General features: G+C 42.5%; 1 protein-coding gene across 5 annotated transcripts in view; it reads left to right on the top strand.

Annotated features, from left to right (window-relative positions):
• SRGAP2 (SLIT-ROBO Rho GTPase activating protein 2) overlaps positions 1–17,003 on the top strand; it is a 106,385-nt gene that overhangs the window by 55,402 nt on the left and 33,980 nt on the right. For 4 of the 5 annotated variants that reach the window (XR_013942394.1, XM_080569219.1, XM_080569220.1 and 1 more), the window contains exons 5-10: positions 2,331–2,393; positions 5,767–5,982; positions 7,078–7,206; positions 11,931–12,155; positions 13,882–13,983; positions 14,874–15,071. Coding sequence is in view for 4 of the 5 variants with exons in the window: in XM_080569219.1 (XP_080425345.1) it covers positions 2,331–2,393; positions 5,767–5,982; positions 7,078–7,206; positions 11,931–12,155; positions 13,882–13,983; positions 14,874–15,071 (933 nt within the window). In the remaining variant the exon portion in view is untranslated. The remainder of the gene's footprint in view (positions 1–2,330; positions 2,394–5,766; positions 5,983–7,077; positions 7,207–11,930; positions 12,156–13,881; positions 13,984–14,873; positions 15,072–17,003) is intronic. The other variant, XM_080569221.1, reaches the window with a different exon arrangement.

The following is a 17,003-nucleotide window of genomic DNA, read 5'->3' as shown; positions in this document are numbered from 1 at the left end:
TTCACCCCAGGAACTCTTCCCGGGCAGTACCTGGAGCCGTTCAGGTGTCTTGTTCCCTCTGCCAAACCAAGAAGCGTTTTGTCCGAGGGCTGACAAAGGCAGCTCCGTTTTATGCTTCTCTCCCCACTTCCATTTCCCCCCTAATTTGGTGCACAGCTTTCAAGGACCTCCAAGATTTGTACCCCCCATCGAGGCCTGTGCCGTGCTTCAAGTACCAAATAATTGCCTGTTACCCTTGAAGGCTTTTCTGAGGGAGCTTCTCATTGCATTTACATTTGTCGCCCAGTGCTTTATAGGCAACAACTTTATAAGCTGTTGATGATTGGTCTTCCTCTCTTCCCCCCTCTTCCTTTTTTCACCTTAAAGGATGTATTGTACACCCCTGAATCCGAAAGCCCTGGTATTTTTATAAGATGTGGCCACGTTGGCTGCTCGCTACAAGGCAGCGATTGTTGACCAGCTCGGTGTCGGCGTGGCTTTGGATTTCCCTGGAATTTCAAAGTGATTGTCAAACCCAGTATGTGCACTGTAGAGCAGGGTTAAAGCAGTAAGTTAAAATCATTTCAGCAGCTTGTTAGAATAAACAGGATAATGGTTGGGACATCTCTTCTTGGACTCCTCAACAGCAGGGAAAGGAAACATCTGTCTGGGTCTAACTGTAACTTCATTGGCTTTAATCTCTTTCAATAACTGGAGGCTAAGAGGTGTAAATCGTATTACAAATACAGAGATTTTTCTTGATCATTGACACTCCTGCTACAGAAGAGGAAGGATTTGTAGAGGTTTGTGGGGGAGCAGCGTGTGCAGGGCAGCGCTGCGTAGCGGGGCTGGGGCGGGCAGGGCTGGAGCGTGGCGCTCGCCTCCTCGTGCCTTGCAAGGTGTGTTGTTGGGCGCTTGCTCGATGTGCCTTTTGATGTGCCTCAATTTCTCAAATTTTCTCATGGAAGCTCTTTAGAATGCGAACAGAAACAGTTTGAGTGTGAAATCCTGTCTGTGATGAAGAGAAGATGAATAGTGCCGTGGAACTCACAAGGAAGCTGCTTCGCCCTTCTTTGCATGCAGGCTCTTCAAAGAGGGCTTTGCATACAGAGGTGCCATCCTCCAGTAATTAGGGATGTGACTCTTCGGGCATTTCAGTTGTCTTTATTAGAAAACCAGAAGCTTATCTGTTCCTTGTTTGTGGATTTAGCTGAAGCCAAACGTTTGCCAGCGCCAGGTCTCCGCACACTTGTGTCCAACTGCAATGCAGAGATGTTGCCTGCTTGTTACCTAGCAGGGAGTTTAAATAAGTGAATATATTTTTAAAATCTGACACTTGGTTGCAAGCTAGTTCAGGTGTCAGCCAGCTTTGACAGCCAGTCACGTCCATCTGCAAGTTTCTTTTTTTTCTAACGTTTTAGTGAACAAGTTTGAATCATACAGCCTGAGGTTTAACTGCACATCTCACTAATGCGAGTGTCCCCTGGGACAGAGCCATTTATATTGATATGGTTAAATTGTTTTGTATTGCAGTCCTTGTCATTTAAAACAACTAAATACGTATTAACGTTGCTCTCAAATAAAGACTGGGGGCTCTGAGCTGGAGGACGCTGCAACAAGGTCTCCCTCCTGGATGCATCTCTAAATATTTTGATGCTTGCCAGCCCCCGTCTGAGAACCCCCATTTTGTAGAGAGCCAGCTTTGTGATGGGTTGGCACTGCCAGCTCGTGATGAGCGTGTGGTTGAGGGACAAGGGGTAAGGACCGGAGGGGCAGCGGGGCTGCGAGCGAGATGCAAGGTCAAGGGAAAGCGTAGCAGCAGTACTGCAGATGTGAGTGTAAAGGCGGTGGTGGCTGGCTTGTCCTCGCAGCCCCGTGGAGTCTGGCTTTGTCAAGGAATCGCCTTACGCCAGCAGAATTGAAGTATTGCCTCTTTTGTGATGATAAGTGAAGGGTGTTCATTCCTGATGGCTTTCTTATACCGCATTTCTTCACCTTCCATATTCTAGTGCATACCAAGCTGTCCTACATTCAGTCGTGCTCAATCCTGCTAAGATCAGAAAATCTAGGTGTTTCCAGTCCTGGTGACAAAAATCTCACGTTCTTTGGAAATTTCCCTGCCTCCATACTGAAAGGCTTTTCTGGCTGTGCACATGTAACATTTCAATTTATTAATATTGTTTGTGCAATTGGGCCGTAAGTGGCTCTGGGCAGAGCAGTTAGTGGATTTGCTAGCATAAATAGTGGTGCTTAATTGAGCCTAGATTATTTGTGGATGCAGAGCATGTTCACTTCCTCTGCCTTTTTGCCATCTTCCCCAATTAACTTTCATTTCTCTGTTTTTGTTGCAGAGTAAGGAAGTGGGATTGCAGCTCCAGGAAGACTTGATGAAGGTCCTGAATGAACTCTACACGGTAAATCAAACTGACTTCTTGGCATCGTTTCAGACAGAAGGAAGAAGTGTTTGACTTCTCCCAGCCTGCTGTTACAGCACAGACTAAGCGTCAAGACTGATAAATGCCTGCAGCCTTTGCGATTTGAGGCACCCTGAGTACACCAGTCTATATAGCTCCATAAATCTCACTTTTTCACTCTGCCTTTATATTGTTTCAGCTCTATAGGTGTTGGCTTCACTTCCCAAAGATCTCACCTTAACACACACCTGCTACTAGCTGCAGTGTTGGTTTTAAAGAGTAAGAGATACTTCGAATTATTTCCTAATGCACTAAAGATCTTTGGTCAGGTTACCCCATGCCTGAATTGGATAAGCATAGTGGTTTCATGTGGTCCATTTCTGGAAACGAGCATGCAAAAGACAGCAAACAACTTCAGCAGCAGGGAGCCCGCTGTGTTTATTTGTTCCTCAACTCTTTGAGCAAAACAGCTCCCTTTAGAGTAATAGTCTTCCATCTGTGCTTTTCGCTTCTCAGTCTATCCAATGGAGACCTCAAGAAAGAGGCATTGCCTTGGGACAGAGAGGAATGTGTTCATAAAAGTTCATTTGCTGCTTGGGGATTTTTCTTCTCGCATAGATGAATGGGAGAGCCTGTTGTTTGATTAAATTTTTCCTTTCAGCAGCTGTTACTGAGCTGGCTAGTTGTGTTTTAGAAGCAGAACCTGCTCATGGTTTTGGTGCTCAGAATGTCTTGTCTTTTATCTGTCCTTAATGGCACGCTGAGTCGTTACACCGAGGTACGTGTTCTTTCCTTCGCTCCTTGAAAAGATGATCCAGGGATGTTTCTCAAGTCACTTCGGGCAGTCACAGTGAGATTATGAGTCCAGTTTAGTCTTGCTGACCCTCCTCTGGGGACAAAGAGGGTTTGTGTTGCTCGGCAGGGAAGCCAAGGAGGACTGGGAAGCAGCAGCGTGGTGGAAGCTGGAGGCACTTCAAAGCTGAACTGTGGTTCGATGTGCTGTCGCTGCAGTTGTTTTACAGCAGTGTGGGCAAAGTGCATTGTGCTCAGGTTCCTGAAAGGCAGACAATTTACTCGGGGTATGAAGGTGGCTTTGTAAATGTATCGGTATCTGCCATCAGCTCTGCCGACTCTAGAAATTATTCTTTATTGGAGGGCACAATCTGATTCAACTTCTGAGTCATGTGTTTGGATGGGATCCTAAGGGAGAATGTAGAGCTGTCTCTAAAGACAGACTGTCAGGAACTGAGATTTATTTGTAGTCCAGCTTCACGTGGCACTGCAGTTGCTGAGGTGACTGGTTAGTGGACATGTATAATCATTTCTGTATGCCCTGTTCTGAGAGATCATCGAGCCAAATACTGAGTCACGTTAATTTCTCTATCCTCGGAAAATCTTCCGGAATTCAGCCTTTGATAAACAAAAGGACATGGGATATGAACTTTTCTCTTGTGTCAGAGCTAGGAACTTGAAATTTATTCATTCCTTCTGCTGTAAAATTTTAAATTGTCCCTTCACCAAAAATTTCCTTTTCATTTGGAAAAGCCACTTCTATCAATCATACTAAAAGTAATTCCTGCTGGAATCTATCACTGGGGGCTTCTGGAACAGCTTTTATTGGTACTTATAGAAACATTTCCACAAGCCAATCTCGTTCTATTGGCATCATCTCTGTTTTCAGGCAAAATGGATGTCCATGAAATCAGTGAGCCCTTGCCTGTGCTGTTGACCCCAGCAGGGACCCCACTGCCAAGCGTGGGGCAGGCACTGGTTGTGGCTGCCCATGTGGCGCTGTTAGCAGGATGAAATCATTAAAATTGGGATTTCTCTTCCTGCTCCTCTTGCTTTCCGCCAGTTCTACTTACAGTGACAGAGGAAAAGAAAGTACTTTGCATCTATTATTATAAATGCCTGCTTTATAGTCTAAGCATATGCAGTAGCTGCAAGTGTGTGTGTAAATTATTCAGGAAGTCTCTTTAATACTGGCTGCATTCACATTCTCTTTCATGTTTAAATACAACGTCTCTTTGTATCTGAGAACCTCTCCTGATCGCTGCATGGAGAGAGAGCATGCGTCCTACGTACGTAAAATTATGGTACAGTTCAAGCTAAGGTAGTAGAGGTATAAATGGGTTTTCATCTAAAATGAATTATTTCCAAGTGGGATCTTTAGTGAAGCTGAAACTTTGGGGTGTCTTTATGTAACTGTGCAGTTCTTGGCACCCTTTCAAAATGACATCGGAAATGCTTCCTTTGGTGTCCATATGTGAAGTGAATTGCCTTGTAATTGTGGATAAAAATGTCACTTTATATGTTATGCCCTTTCTTTTTTGTTCTGTTTTCTTAACACAAAACTAGACACAGATATCCTCTCAAACAAATGCATTTTGGTTTTGTCTTAGGGAATAGTTATCTAGCCGTATTTATTTACTAAATAAGATATATAATAAAAGTTGTATATATAATAAAGGTTGTCCATGTAGTACAAGATCCAGATCTCCTTGAGCAGAAGGAGACACACAAAAAAATGATCTAACAAAAATAGATAAAATGAGAAGTGCTTTTTCATATCAAATTTGATTTAAACAAATTGAACCAGAGTTGCTTTGGCAGCAATTATGTTCAGACTTGATTTGCATACAGTTCCTTGAGTCTTGTGATGTTTAAATGTCTGATTCATCTGGAGGAAAGACTGATAGCATCCCTTCTGAAACTGTACCTGGTGATGAAAAGCTATCATTTTCGAGCCTTGGCATGTAATTCTCTTTGAATAGTAAGGAGGCTGAATTTAGTCTCTCTTTTTGGGTTTTATGACTCCTTTATTGGACTGTACAAGAAGGCGCATGCCAAAACTAAACAAAGAAGCAGCTGCGAAATAATCCACTTTGATTTCAAATTTGTGTTGAGAGACTTTCATGTCTTTTGTCGTGCTTTTTTTGACATGTGAAATTTCCCTGACTATTTTGCCAGTTTGAATGCTTCTAACTCCCAACCAGCGACCAGATCTGACTTGCAAAGACCCTTGGGCAGTGACCAGCTAGTTAGTATGATGCCTTGCATTTAATATAAATGTGATGGACAGCCATCATGAAATAGTTAAACAAACTTAATTTGGGGGAGTTTATCGGCCAAATTCAAAAAATGTTCTTTTCTTGTAGCATGTGACTTCTTTCTTTGGATTTTTTCCTCCTTCCAAGCTTGTGAGCTTTCCAGATACAGCTGTAACTGTTCTGCCCTGAGACTTGGCAATGCAGATAACATGGGAAGGAAAAAATTCTGTATGCCTGATTAGTTCTACAGGTTAGGTAAGCTCATTTCTCCCTCAGCAAATCAAATGTGATGCTCTGCAACTCTTGTGTATCATCTTTTGCAGGTTATGAAAACCTACCATATGTACAATGCTGACAGCATCAGTGCCCAGAGCAAACTGAAAGAGGCAGAGAAGCAGGAAGAAAAGCAGATTGGGAAGTCAGTGAAACAAGAGGACAAGCAGACGCCACGCTCCCCTGACTCAACTTCCAACGTCAAGTTTGAAGAAAAACACGTTCGACGAAGTTCTGTCAAGAAAATAGAGAAAATGAAGGAGAAGGTACTTCCATAGTCCTGCTGCTGCTTGTGTGAAGTGCTTGAGGAGGAGCCCTTTGTAGTAGCTCAGCACAGGAACTGACTAGTTCCATCCTTTGTGACATTCAAACACAAGTCTCATTTTTTGTGCAAGTTTTAAATATTCAGGTTTAGGAAAGGCAAAAGCTAGCACCAGGTTTGTTTGAGGATAATTGAATATCCATTTATATTGTCCTAGGTTTTGCAGTCATGTCACAAAAACTAAAACAAGGTTCGAGTATGAAAGTAACAACTGCTTTCTTGGAAGTCATGATTAACATGTTTTTTTTCTTGTACAGAGTACAAGATTTTGGGCCAGATCTTTTGTTTAATGTTTCATGACATGCTTAATGTCTGACCTCCCTGTGGTACAGGGAGGCATGCAGTCCCAGACTGGCTTCATAGGCAGAACCAGTTGCCTTGCAACTGGTCAGTCAGGCAGGTAGCTCAGTGCTAAGGTTCAAGCCAATAGAAGGTGCAGTGTTGGTTTTGGATTGATTTGGGCTCCGAAGAGGTGGGGTGCCTGTGGCAGCCTGCAGGCTACCTATGGGCTTCCAGCAGCTGCTGTCTGGTGTTGGAGCTGGGCCATAATGAAGAGTCAAGAGCCAGCAGGAACAGATGAGCTATGCGTAGAGCTGGCATTGACTGTGGGCTACGTGGTCAGGTCTTGCTTTGGGACCTACTAGCACGGTTGGGCTAAGGTTTGTGCCGTGACTTATTTTGACACTGCTCAGAGGTACAGTTACTGCTGAAGGTGTGGAGGTTAACCAAAGCTGCGCGTTTTGTAAGGCACCTTGCGACCTGATAAACCCACCTTGTTCCTTCATTCTTCCCCAACCCCAGAGTCTGTTTTCAGATAAGACTTTAAATGCAAAGCTGTCTTGTATAGCAATGCTTAATTACTTCTAAATAATTGATCTAAATTCTAAGTTTCTGAGTCCTAGTGAAACTGGAGTCCAAGTGAACTAGAACTGTGTGAGCAGGGTGAGGTTCGTTCAGTGTACTCTGGTGTTTCTAAAAATGCTGTTCTTGCTGCTGCACCTCTTTTTAAAATATGCTCTGGTTTTGGTTTCTCTTTTAGCGCCAAGCGAAATACACAGAAAATAGGCTGAAGGCTATTAAGGCAAGAAACGAGTATCTGCTTGCTCTGGAAGCCACCAATGCGTCTGTATTCAAGTATTACATTCACGACCTGTCTGATCTCATTGATGTAAGTGCTGCTGCTCGGGTGCTCGCAATGAATATCATTGCCGTTAACCCTCACACCTGCCTTTCCTTCTCCAGCATCTTATATACCAGCACAACTGGCAACAACTCTACAGCTGTGGAGTGATGGCAGCCTAGAGAGTAACAACAGCATGATGATCTGTCATTAATCTGCTAAGTGAGCTTTTCTTAGATGTCACACTCAGTCTGTTACACAGATAGAAGCTTGCACAATAAACCTGGCATTGAAACATGTAGAAGGAAGAGTTGCTTAGTTAAAATGAAACGGTTTCAATATGCTGTTGCTTGACATTTTCTATTTACTATTTTAAGCAAACCCTCAACTCAAAAGCACATTTTAAAAAAGGAGAATGTTAACTGTAAAATCAGTATACCAGTTGGTAAAAGAAGTCAAGGACAGAAGTGTTTTCTGAAGCTGATTTTAACTGGTTTTCAAAAAAAAAAAAAATCCATACATTTCAATGTTAATGTTTCTGGTAGCATACTTTACAGGAGGGATGAACCTTCCTGCTTTTCAGACCTTCCGTTCTCTGATACCCCCGCCCACCAGCTCTACAGTAACGTGATGCATTTTTTTGTCATTGGGACTGCAGAGCACTTTGTCAGACCAGTTCTGAAAGGTGTCAGAAGAGTGTCAAAAATGATGGCAGTCCCACTGCTAGCCACTCTGCAGTTTGCCTGTCCCTCTCTGCAGAGGAACAAAGAAATAAACTGTCTATAGAAATTAGCCCCCTTTCCTTAGAATGCTCTCTGCAGAAGCAGGGTGACGGAGCAGAAGGCAGAGGGTGCTTGTTCCCCAGCTGCTTACAAACTCTGTTTTGTAGCTGAATGAAAGACCCCAGTATTCCAGGGACCTCAATTCTACTCTTGGTAAAATGCAAAGAAAAAAAAAAAAAGGGAAAGAAAAAAAAAAAAAAGAATCTCTCCTCTTTGAAAACTCTTGAAAGCCTGCTAGGAATCCCAACATTTCTGACAAATACGTAACTATTCCACTTCAGTGTGCAGAACTAGAGTACCAAATGCAGTGAACATGTTGCGTCTGGGTCACTGACTGCTGCTTGATCTCATTCTGTTTGCCAAGGAAAGCCCACTGCAGTCACTACTAAAAACACTCGGTTGTAAAGCCTGAAGGGAACTTTCTTTGTAGGTGGGCAAGTAGCTAGCAGAAGTGTGTCTAGTCACAGGCAATAAAGATCACTTGGATCACTGTTACTCAGTCAGCCGTTACATTACCTAACGTTATATATAATACATTTATTCAGCTAATCATAAAATCACATGAAGTACACCTAGATACTTATTAGGCATTTAGATATTTGTTTAAAATCTGTCCTTTGGAGGTCAGGATTGCCTGTGTTTGGTGGCTTGAAAAATGCTGTTATTTCAAAATGTCATGTTTTGCAGTACCAAAGAGACCTGTTTCCTTTATACCTGCTCCCTCTTTAGAAGACCTTTCTTGGTTAACATTGGCTCAGCTTGAATTGTGTCTTGTTTTGTTTTGCTGGTGGATTTTTTCTGCTTTTGTTCTTTTTTAGCCAATGATAACTTTATATTCTTCGTACTAACACATACAAGGTGGGGATTCATCTCGTTGACATCAGTGGAATTTGTCTTAATGTTTTTCTTGAAAATCCTATGCATAGTTCCTCCCCCAAATATTGCAAATGTGCTTGTTTCAATTGTCTGCTAACAGACTGTCCTTAGTACAGTTTTGTGACTCATATAGTAAAAACTCCATTTAGATTCCATAAACCCCAAACAATTTTTAATACAGGCCTGAGATCTTTTAAGTAGTTCATTGACAAATAGGGGTTATCCAGCTTTGAAGGAAGTGTGAAGTGCTCTTCACTAAATGCTCTTGGCTCTCTGGGGCAGTGATGTAGGCAGTGGTGCAGGACCAGCAGCCAAGCCTCTGCAGTACGTTGATTTCTTGTTGCTCCTCGACAGTGGCCATCATGACTCTGAGTCTGTGTCCATTAACTCCTTTGCATTCCCTGAAGCATTCCATTTATCAGAATGTTGCAAATTCTCAAAATCTTTAAAAGAAAAGCATTATCTGCTCTGTTTACAGAAGGCATGGAAAGATACGGAACTTACCTGGGAGCACAGTGTATGTAATTCAGTGATCTCCTCGTTAAGACACAGTGAATATAGATTTACTAATGCCTTTGATCTGAAGGATTGAAAATTAACAATGATAACCATTGATGGTTATCTGAACCATCCGACTAAAATAAAAATGCGATTTTTACGTCAGATCTTAGTTCTTTTCCTTGATCTAATCGTTTGATATTGCAGCTTGAAATATAATATAAAAGCAATCTTCAGAGCTACGTATAAATCCTGTTAGGCCAAATGCCTTTAAACTGGTCGGATTTGTACAGCACATTGTGTTCTAGTGTCTGTGGAAGGATAACAGTGAGTTAAATCTTCATTGTGTGTTAAGAGCAATAAACTGACATAGCCCAGTAGTTTTGAATTCCCTGACTTTGGCGACAGAGGCAGTTCTTTGATGCTAATGCAGTATTACAGTAATGGGGAAGCTTGTGTAAACGAGTATCTCATATTTATGGAAGGGTCACTAGGACAGATCTTTTTTTAAAAATGCATGGGTAGGTATGAGTCCTGGAGCTCACTTTACTCTTCTAGGAATGAGTGTGTTATTGCCGTTTTCTCCGGGATCTCCTACTTCCCTTTCCAATTTGGTGCCTGTTTGAAAACCTCTAACTGGCAAAGGGTTAATCAGCTGTCATGTTGGGAAGTGAATTTGAATGAGTTATCATTAAATTCTTATAAAAAATTGATTTCCTTGGAGAGCGATTCCATCAAACATTTATATAACCCAGAAAAGGGATGGCAAGACTGATAGGTTTATAAATGGGTGTGCTGGACTTTTAAAAACGTTAAAGTGGGGGAGTGGGCTGAAAAATGTTTTCTGTCACTAGCTTCAATAAAATAAAGCTAAAATACTTTGGCATCTTAATGTAGTCCTGCTGCTCAGAGAGGTGGGCTATAAAATATTGAGTCTCATTTGACTTTCCAGTCCCACCAGTGAACTCCTCGTGCAGCAGAGCCGCTCTCCTTCCCGATGCGAGCGAGAGCAGGGAGGCAAGCGTGTCTCTCCGTGTGGGTATACAGCAGTTTGGCTCACAGCAGCAGGGAGAAACGAGAGGCTGCTCCTCTTCAGTCTGAGCTGATTCCAATCATGGCTGGCCTGTTGGCCCAACTCGGACTGGCTTTCTTTGGATTTTTGCGGAGGGTGGCATTATCCTGCGCGTGCCAAAACCAGTGGCTTTGAAAGGCTGTTTATCCAAGACTGCCTCCACACGTGCAAATTCTCAATCAACTCTTTTGTGTTTTTGGCTGCTGTTTGTTCTTTCTGATTGAATGCAGTGTCCTTTAATTCTCTGCCTCCAGTCTAACCAGCAAGCGCTGCTCTTTTTGCAAGGCTCCACACCTGCCACAGCGCGTTGGCACAGGAGCCAGGCCTCTAGCAGTGCTTGGAGACAAATTCAGGGAGAGCAGGGGATGGTCTGCTAGTCAGGCGCTCTCTTCTCTCTCCCTCCACCCCTCCTTTTTCTCCTTTTTCTCTCTTTTTTTTTTTTTTTCCCCCGCGTTTACACACAATGACAGTGATGAGACCCAAATGATGGGTGAGGAGGAGATTTCATGTGAATTTTGCTTACAGAGCAGCATAGCAATCAAGCAGATGGTCTCTTTCTTTCTTTTTGGATATTCTCCTAGCATATGTAATCTTGTTTGTAATTCCAAGAAGGTGGGCTCCTTTCTCGCTCACTTTATTAGATGCCTGAAAAATTCAGGCTGTTTCTGATCAGCTAATGAAAAGCGCCTTTCTCCCTTCTGGTACATTAATACTTGGCTGCGCAGCCACGGTGGAGATGAAGCTGCCTGATTGTCTTGCAGTGACATCATCCTCATGTCGGTAGTAGCCAGGAAATTCTTGACCGTGACCACTTTCTGCTTGAAAGTTTTTGCTCTTCTGTTTCACCCCAGCAATGAAGTCACCCCAGCCAGTCGCTGCTAGCTTTTTGGATGGCTGTGTTTTATGTCTGTGACTGTACAGGTCGTGTTCTTGCTTCCTGAAGTACACTGAATGAAGCAGTTTTCTCTACCCTTACAGAAAACTGCGTGGAATAATTCACATGTAGATTAATCTTTGCAGATGATCCAAATCCTGTGGCTTGTTTCTCCCAATAATACTTCAGTGCATTGTTTTATTTAGAATAATTTTATTGAAGGATTTTGGAGTGCTTTCAATGGGAATCAATGCCCCTGAAAGAAAAATTAGAATTTAAAGAAATACACTGTCATACCATTGAACATGCCCACTTTTAAGGTGCTTTTTCTTTTTCTAAACAGAACGAAAGGAGGTCTCTGGTACTCCATGAGAACTCCCCAAACTGTTATAATACTTTAAGTTGGAAAAGTAATACTTTTCTTGGAGGCAAATCGTAACATGATACAGAAATTTTTGTGGGATTATAGGCTGAGTTCTGCTTAGGGACAACTTCAGGGATCCCTTATCGAGATGTCTCTGCAATTAATGAGATGGGAGACTGCTCGGTACCTAGAAGAGAAAGCAACCATGACTTACCACTTACATAACTTCTAGCCTTCTAGAAACATTTTAACTTTCATTTCAGAATGTCTTCACTTATTCATATGGAATTGTGTGTGTTTTTCCAGCAGTGTTGTGACCTGGGGTACCACGCTAGCCTCAACAGAGCTCTCAGGACGTTCTTGTCTGCTGAGTTAAACCTGGAGCAGTCGAAGCACGAGGGTCTGGATGCCATCGAAAATGCCGTTGAGAACCTGGATGCCAACAGTGATAAGCAGCGCCTGATGGAGATGTACAACAATGTCTTCTGTCCGCCCATGAAGTTCGAGTTTCAGCCGCATATGGGTGATATGGTCAGTTTACGGTCGTCCTCTGGCTCTAGCTCCGTAAACACTTGCAGCTTCCCCTCTGCACTTCCTTCGTCTTTGATAGATGGACCCGCTAAAAGGCCACCTGTTTGCCTCTATTTTTGGGAGCAAGAAGGGATCCTTAGAAAAGAGAGCTGATAGCAAGAAAAAGCAGTGGCTCATTGTATGGATGTCTGAATACAAGTGACCCTCGCTTCTTGATTAGCAAAGCTACCGAAGACAGAAATGCTTAATTAGGCATAATACTAAATTTAGATAGGGAACAATGTTTTAGCCTCTAGTTCAAGCCACCGTTAACTCCTGCGCTCTGAGACAGACTCTGAAGTTAGAGATGTAAAGCGTGATCTGAAAGATACTCATTTCACACTTCAGAAACCAGCTTTTGTTGGTCTCATCTGTGTCAATGCATTGAGCTGTTTAGTTTTTCTAATACTGTTGTCACAAAGATGAAGGAAGACAGCTAGTTTGGGTTAAAACATTAAAGTGGTGTAGGTAAAGTTGGGCAACGCAGACAGGATTTTCATTTTTCGCAAAGAAAATCTCTCTCTTGGTAGGTTTACCAAGATAGCAGTTACAAGGCTGGGAACCATTTAAATCACAGAAGTTGAAACCAGTTCACAAATCTGAATAGGGATGCAAGTACAGTGTATTAATTTGGGTCAGTTAGTTGGTTTTCTAGATTATTCTCCTGAAGATTCAAGAAAAACTGCAAGGATTGTCTCTTGCAGCTACCCATTCTTTTGTTCTAAGAAATACAGTCACTGCTTAAGGCTCCTCTTTGTCCTGGCATTCTTAAGTGAATCCCTCAGACTGCAAATGACATTTCTTGTTTTTTCTGCGCAGTGGTAGTATCCTGTAAGATAGTAGGAAGAAAAAATTACCTGCAGACTGTCATTCAGTTAAACTGCTCACGTTCGCTGAGTCATTTATCTTATTTCACTTATTTCTTCTCAAGGCCGAATTAATGTTTATAAATGCAGGCTGATAGACTTGTTGAAATGGTTCTGCTTATACCAGATTGAATATGTGATTGTATATGTGCATGATAAAACTCCAGCAATGTCTGTCTTTAAAAGTAGCCTTATACAATGAAATCAATGTTTTCCTTTAAAAAAATCCGGAAGGAAAGCTACCTCGTGCTGTGTAGGACAGCTAATTATTAACAGCACAGGGCAACCTACTGTTCTGGCATTTTCGACAAGTGCCTAACCTATTCTTTTCTATTTAAATTCCTCTGAATTCATTAAATAGTGAGTTCTACCTGTTCCTGTAGGTACAGGTAGTTCAGCTAAACATGCTGAGCTTGCTGTGCCCCAGGATGCTTGGCTAATAGCAGCAAGTTCTTCTCGATGTGGTACAAGCACACTCACTTCTCCTTGGGGTTTTAGAGTGTGATTTAGCCTAATCACTGTGATAAAGCACCCTCAGACTTCCAGAAGATATGACTACCTTGCATCAGTAAAAGCAGCTATTTTTTTCTAGATCTTTTGAGATGTACACATTCTCTCTCTTTCGTTCACTTTTAAGGACAATCAAGAAGTGGACTGGAATTTGGTCAAATACATTCCTTTTTACTGATTGAAATCCAGAATTAGTAAAGATTTAAAATAAGGCGTTTTAGATGATGTTTGTTTGTAATAATACTGAAGTAATTAAACTGTTCTTGATTACATTTTTTTTCGTAAAAATGGTGTTGTTTTTTCTTTTCCAGGAGTCCCAGCTGTGTGCCCAACAGCCAGTGCAGAGTGAGTTGGTGCAGAGGTGCCAGCAGCTGCAGTCCAGGTTATCTACACTAAAGATTGAAAATGAAGAGGTGAGCTAATCAACCCAAATCAACAAGCCTTTTACTGCTTCCACAGGGCAGTGGGGACTAATTAAGAAAGAATGTAGTTGCTGTGATCTTCTTTTATGAAGACTTGTGATAAAATTCAAGAATAAGGCAGCTGAGGCCAGCAGTATGTTAGGTTGTGATTTTGCATGAAAGCTGAGTGCACGCAGAGGAGCCCCTAAAAGACGTGCACGTTTCTCTTTTCCCCATCCTTAAATTGCTAGGACTGGCTTTGTTGCAAAAGTTTTCTTTGGATAGTTACGAGAAAGAGGTGAATTTAATGTTTCGAAGTGAAGATGGTGAATTTGCATAACCAAAGGCAAGAGATATTTTTTGTTTAATTGGTCATCTAGGGTGAGAAGAGCAGATCAATGGCGTTTGTTTATGAACATGTCAAAATGCCTCATCTGCACTTCTGTTCGAGAATTTTTAATCCTTGGGCAAAACTTGCGAACTCTTCATGTCTAGTAAGTTGATTCTGGCCTTCAGAAAACAATTGCACTGCGACAAAGCCTTTTTGTAATCTAACATTTCTTTTATACCCAGTAGACGTAATTAGAGAAGTAAGATGTTTACATCTTTCCTCCAGCACTCTTTGCTTTGAGGTTAAATTTCCCTACTTCTTTCTCACCCCAGCCTGTGGGATTCCAGCTCTTTTCACACTGCTGGCACGTTCAGTGTGCTGCCAACCCTTTGTTCATACAAACGGTGTTCTGTTAGTGAGCAGAACTAGTACCTCTTTTATGGCCCACAGGACATGAAACAAGTAATATTTGTTTATTAGTAAAACACTCTGGGGTACCATTAACTATTTTTTTTCTTCCACTTGCAACGTATCTTCTTTTTTTTCATACACTCTTACTCTTGCTGGACAGGTTAAGAAGACCATGGAAGCTACACTCCAGACAATCCAGGATATAGTCACAATAGAGGACTTTGATGTCTCAGACTGCTTTCAGTACAGCAACTCTATGGAATCTGTTAAATCCACAGTCTCAGAAACGTTCATGAGCAAACCAAGCATTGCCAAGAGACGGGCCAACCAGCAAGAGACAGAGCAGTTCTATTTCACAGTAAGGAGTTAATTCATGGTGTGAGCACGTGTAATGTTTTTAGAATTATAGGAGAGAGCAAAATAATGCTATCACCTTACAAAAATGCTTCTGTAATTGATTTTGGCCAAGCAGAGTTAGCATATCAGGTTTTCAAAACAGGTGCTTTGAATTCTTTACAAATATATTGGGATACATTTGTCTGTTGCTGCAAACTTAGAGTGGATAAATTGTGTAAAATTTGATTTCTCCTCCATCTAAAAAAGAATTATCTGAGAGAAAACTTAATAGCTTGTAAATATCAATTTCAAACATAATATAAACGAAAAGAATGTTTAGCTCTTTCTTTATTACCCTCTTACAATTTCTGTAGTTCAAATAAGCTTTTAATTGAGCCAATGCATTTGTACAAAACACTAAGAGCTTTTTATATTGAATTTCATACCAGACTGTATGTTTGTTTTTCCTAATTTAGATTTATGTTAAACTGTTGAATTCTCTTCCATTATAAAAATCTTTCCAAAAGAAGATGAAAATGATACCTCTTATCTTGGTTTGAGCATCTTTTGCTATAGTTATTGCCCTCTACATTTCCGTTTCTAAATTTGTGTTGCTTACTACCAATTCTGAAGTTTCTGTGCAAATTAAACCTGTCAGCTAGCGTATGTCAGGCCTTGATTAAAAAAAAAATAAATCAAAAAGCCTCCCTAGAAGGTGAACCTGGTAATTGAGAATAGTAGGTGGAGAAACCAATTCAATTAAGAAGGGATTGACCAGCCTGCCCACGGTTATGAAACTAGAAAAATGATTTTTTAATTGAACTCTAAGTGATCCCTCCCTAGAGAGGGGCTATTATGTGTTCAGGCAGGAGACAAGCCCAGGGCTGTATCTGGCCGTGGCTTTGGCATCGTGTTGGAGCCCTGCTCCCCGAGGGCTGGGCGCTGGAGCCGCAGCGGGGCTGCAGGGTGCAGGAAAAAAGCCATCAGCAGGGCAAGGCTGTTCCACCAAGGGCTGCTTTAGCCACCCGACTCAGGCACCTGATTCCTCTGCTGTCGGGCAGACTTGCAAATATCCCTTTTATGGGTTTCAGGCCTTGGATCTGCAGGGAGCAGTTACTGCAGCGTGCGAGAAGATGCTCGCATGAGTATAAACGAGAGCGGAGGCAGAGCTGAGCAGCGACAGGGGCGAGGCTTTCTTTGTGCAGTGAGAAAACCACAGTGCACGAGCAGTGCGTGCATGCTATGCTACCTGCTGGGGAATATGAAGTAAAAGGAAAATCCTGGTTTGAAAGAGCACTCCATGCTGTGGTGTAGCCCCAGTTGGAAGTGCCCTGTGCTGTACTGCTCGTTGGGCAGGGCTCCTAGGTGAAAGCAGCGGTGCCATCGTGGGCACTGAATTGAAGCACAGCCTGCAGCATCTGCGTGCTAGAGGCTCATCATCGCGCACTTGTGCTGAGACAGCTCTGTTGTCAGAGCTCTGAGGGAAGATTTGTATGCAGAGTAGACGCCTAAACCTCCCCGGGCTGGTGGAAAGCAGGAAGGATGACTGACTGCGTGCTGAGCTATCGCAGATAGCCACAGCGGGGACGCAGCAGGGAGCTGGAGGTCGGGGACACATCCACAGCTGCCCTGGCTGCAGCCCTGCTGCCTCCCGCGGCCGCGCCACGGTGCTCCGCGGGGCTGCTGCCCTTGTCGCCGGCTCCCCACCCTACCCAGGAGGTGAACAGGAGAATGAAAGATTTGATTCTCCTTACCTCCGAAGCCAGGGATGATTTTAGTTCTCAGCTGAGATGTTGGTTTTTTTCCTCTAGAAATATTAAAACCCGGTACAATCCTCGTTCTGTGAAGTGCCTTAAAAAATGAATATAAATTTATTGCTACCAAACCCTTAAGACGTGAGGAAGTATTACACAAAATTCCCCTGCTAGTCAGTCTGACAGAAACGTCACCCTGC

The sequence above is a fragment of the Anser brachyrhynchus genome (genome assembly GCF_964034855.1).
Source record: "Anser brachyrhynchus genome assembly, chromosome: 27".
In the NCBI taxonomy this organism is placed as follows: Eukaryota; Metazoa; Chordata; class Aves; order Anseriformes; family Anatidae; genus Anser; species Anser brachyrhynchus.
Note: the sequence above shows the minus strand (reverse complement) of the source record. Positions and strands in the feature narration are given on the sequence as shown.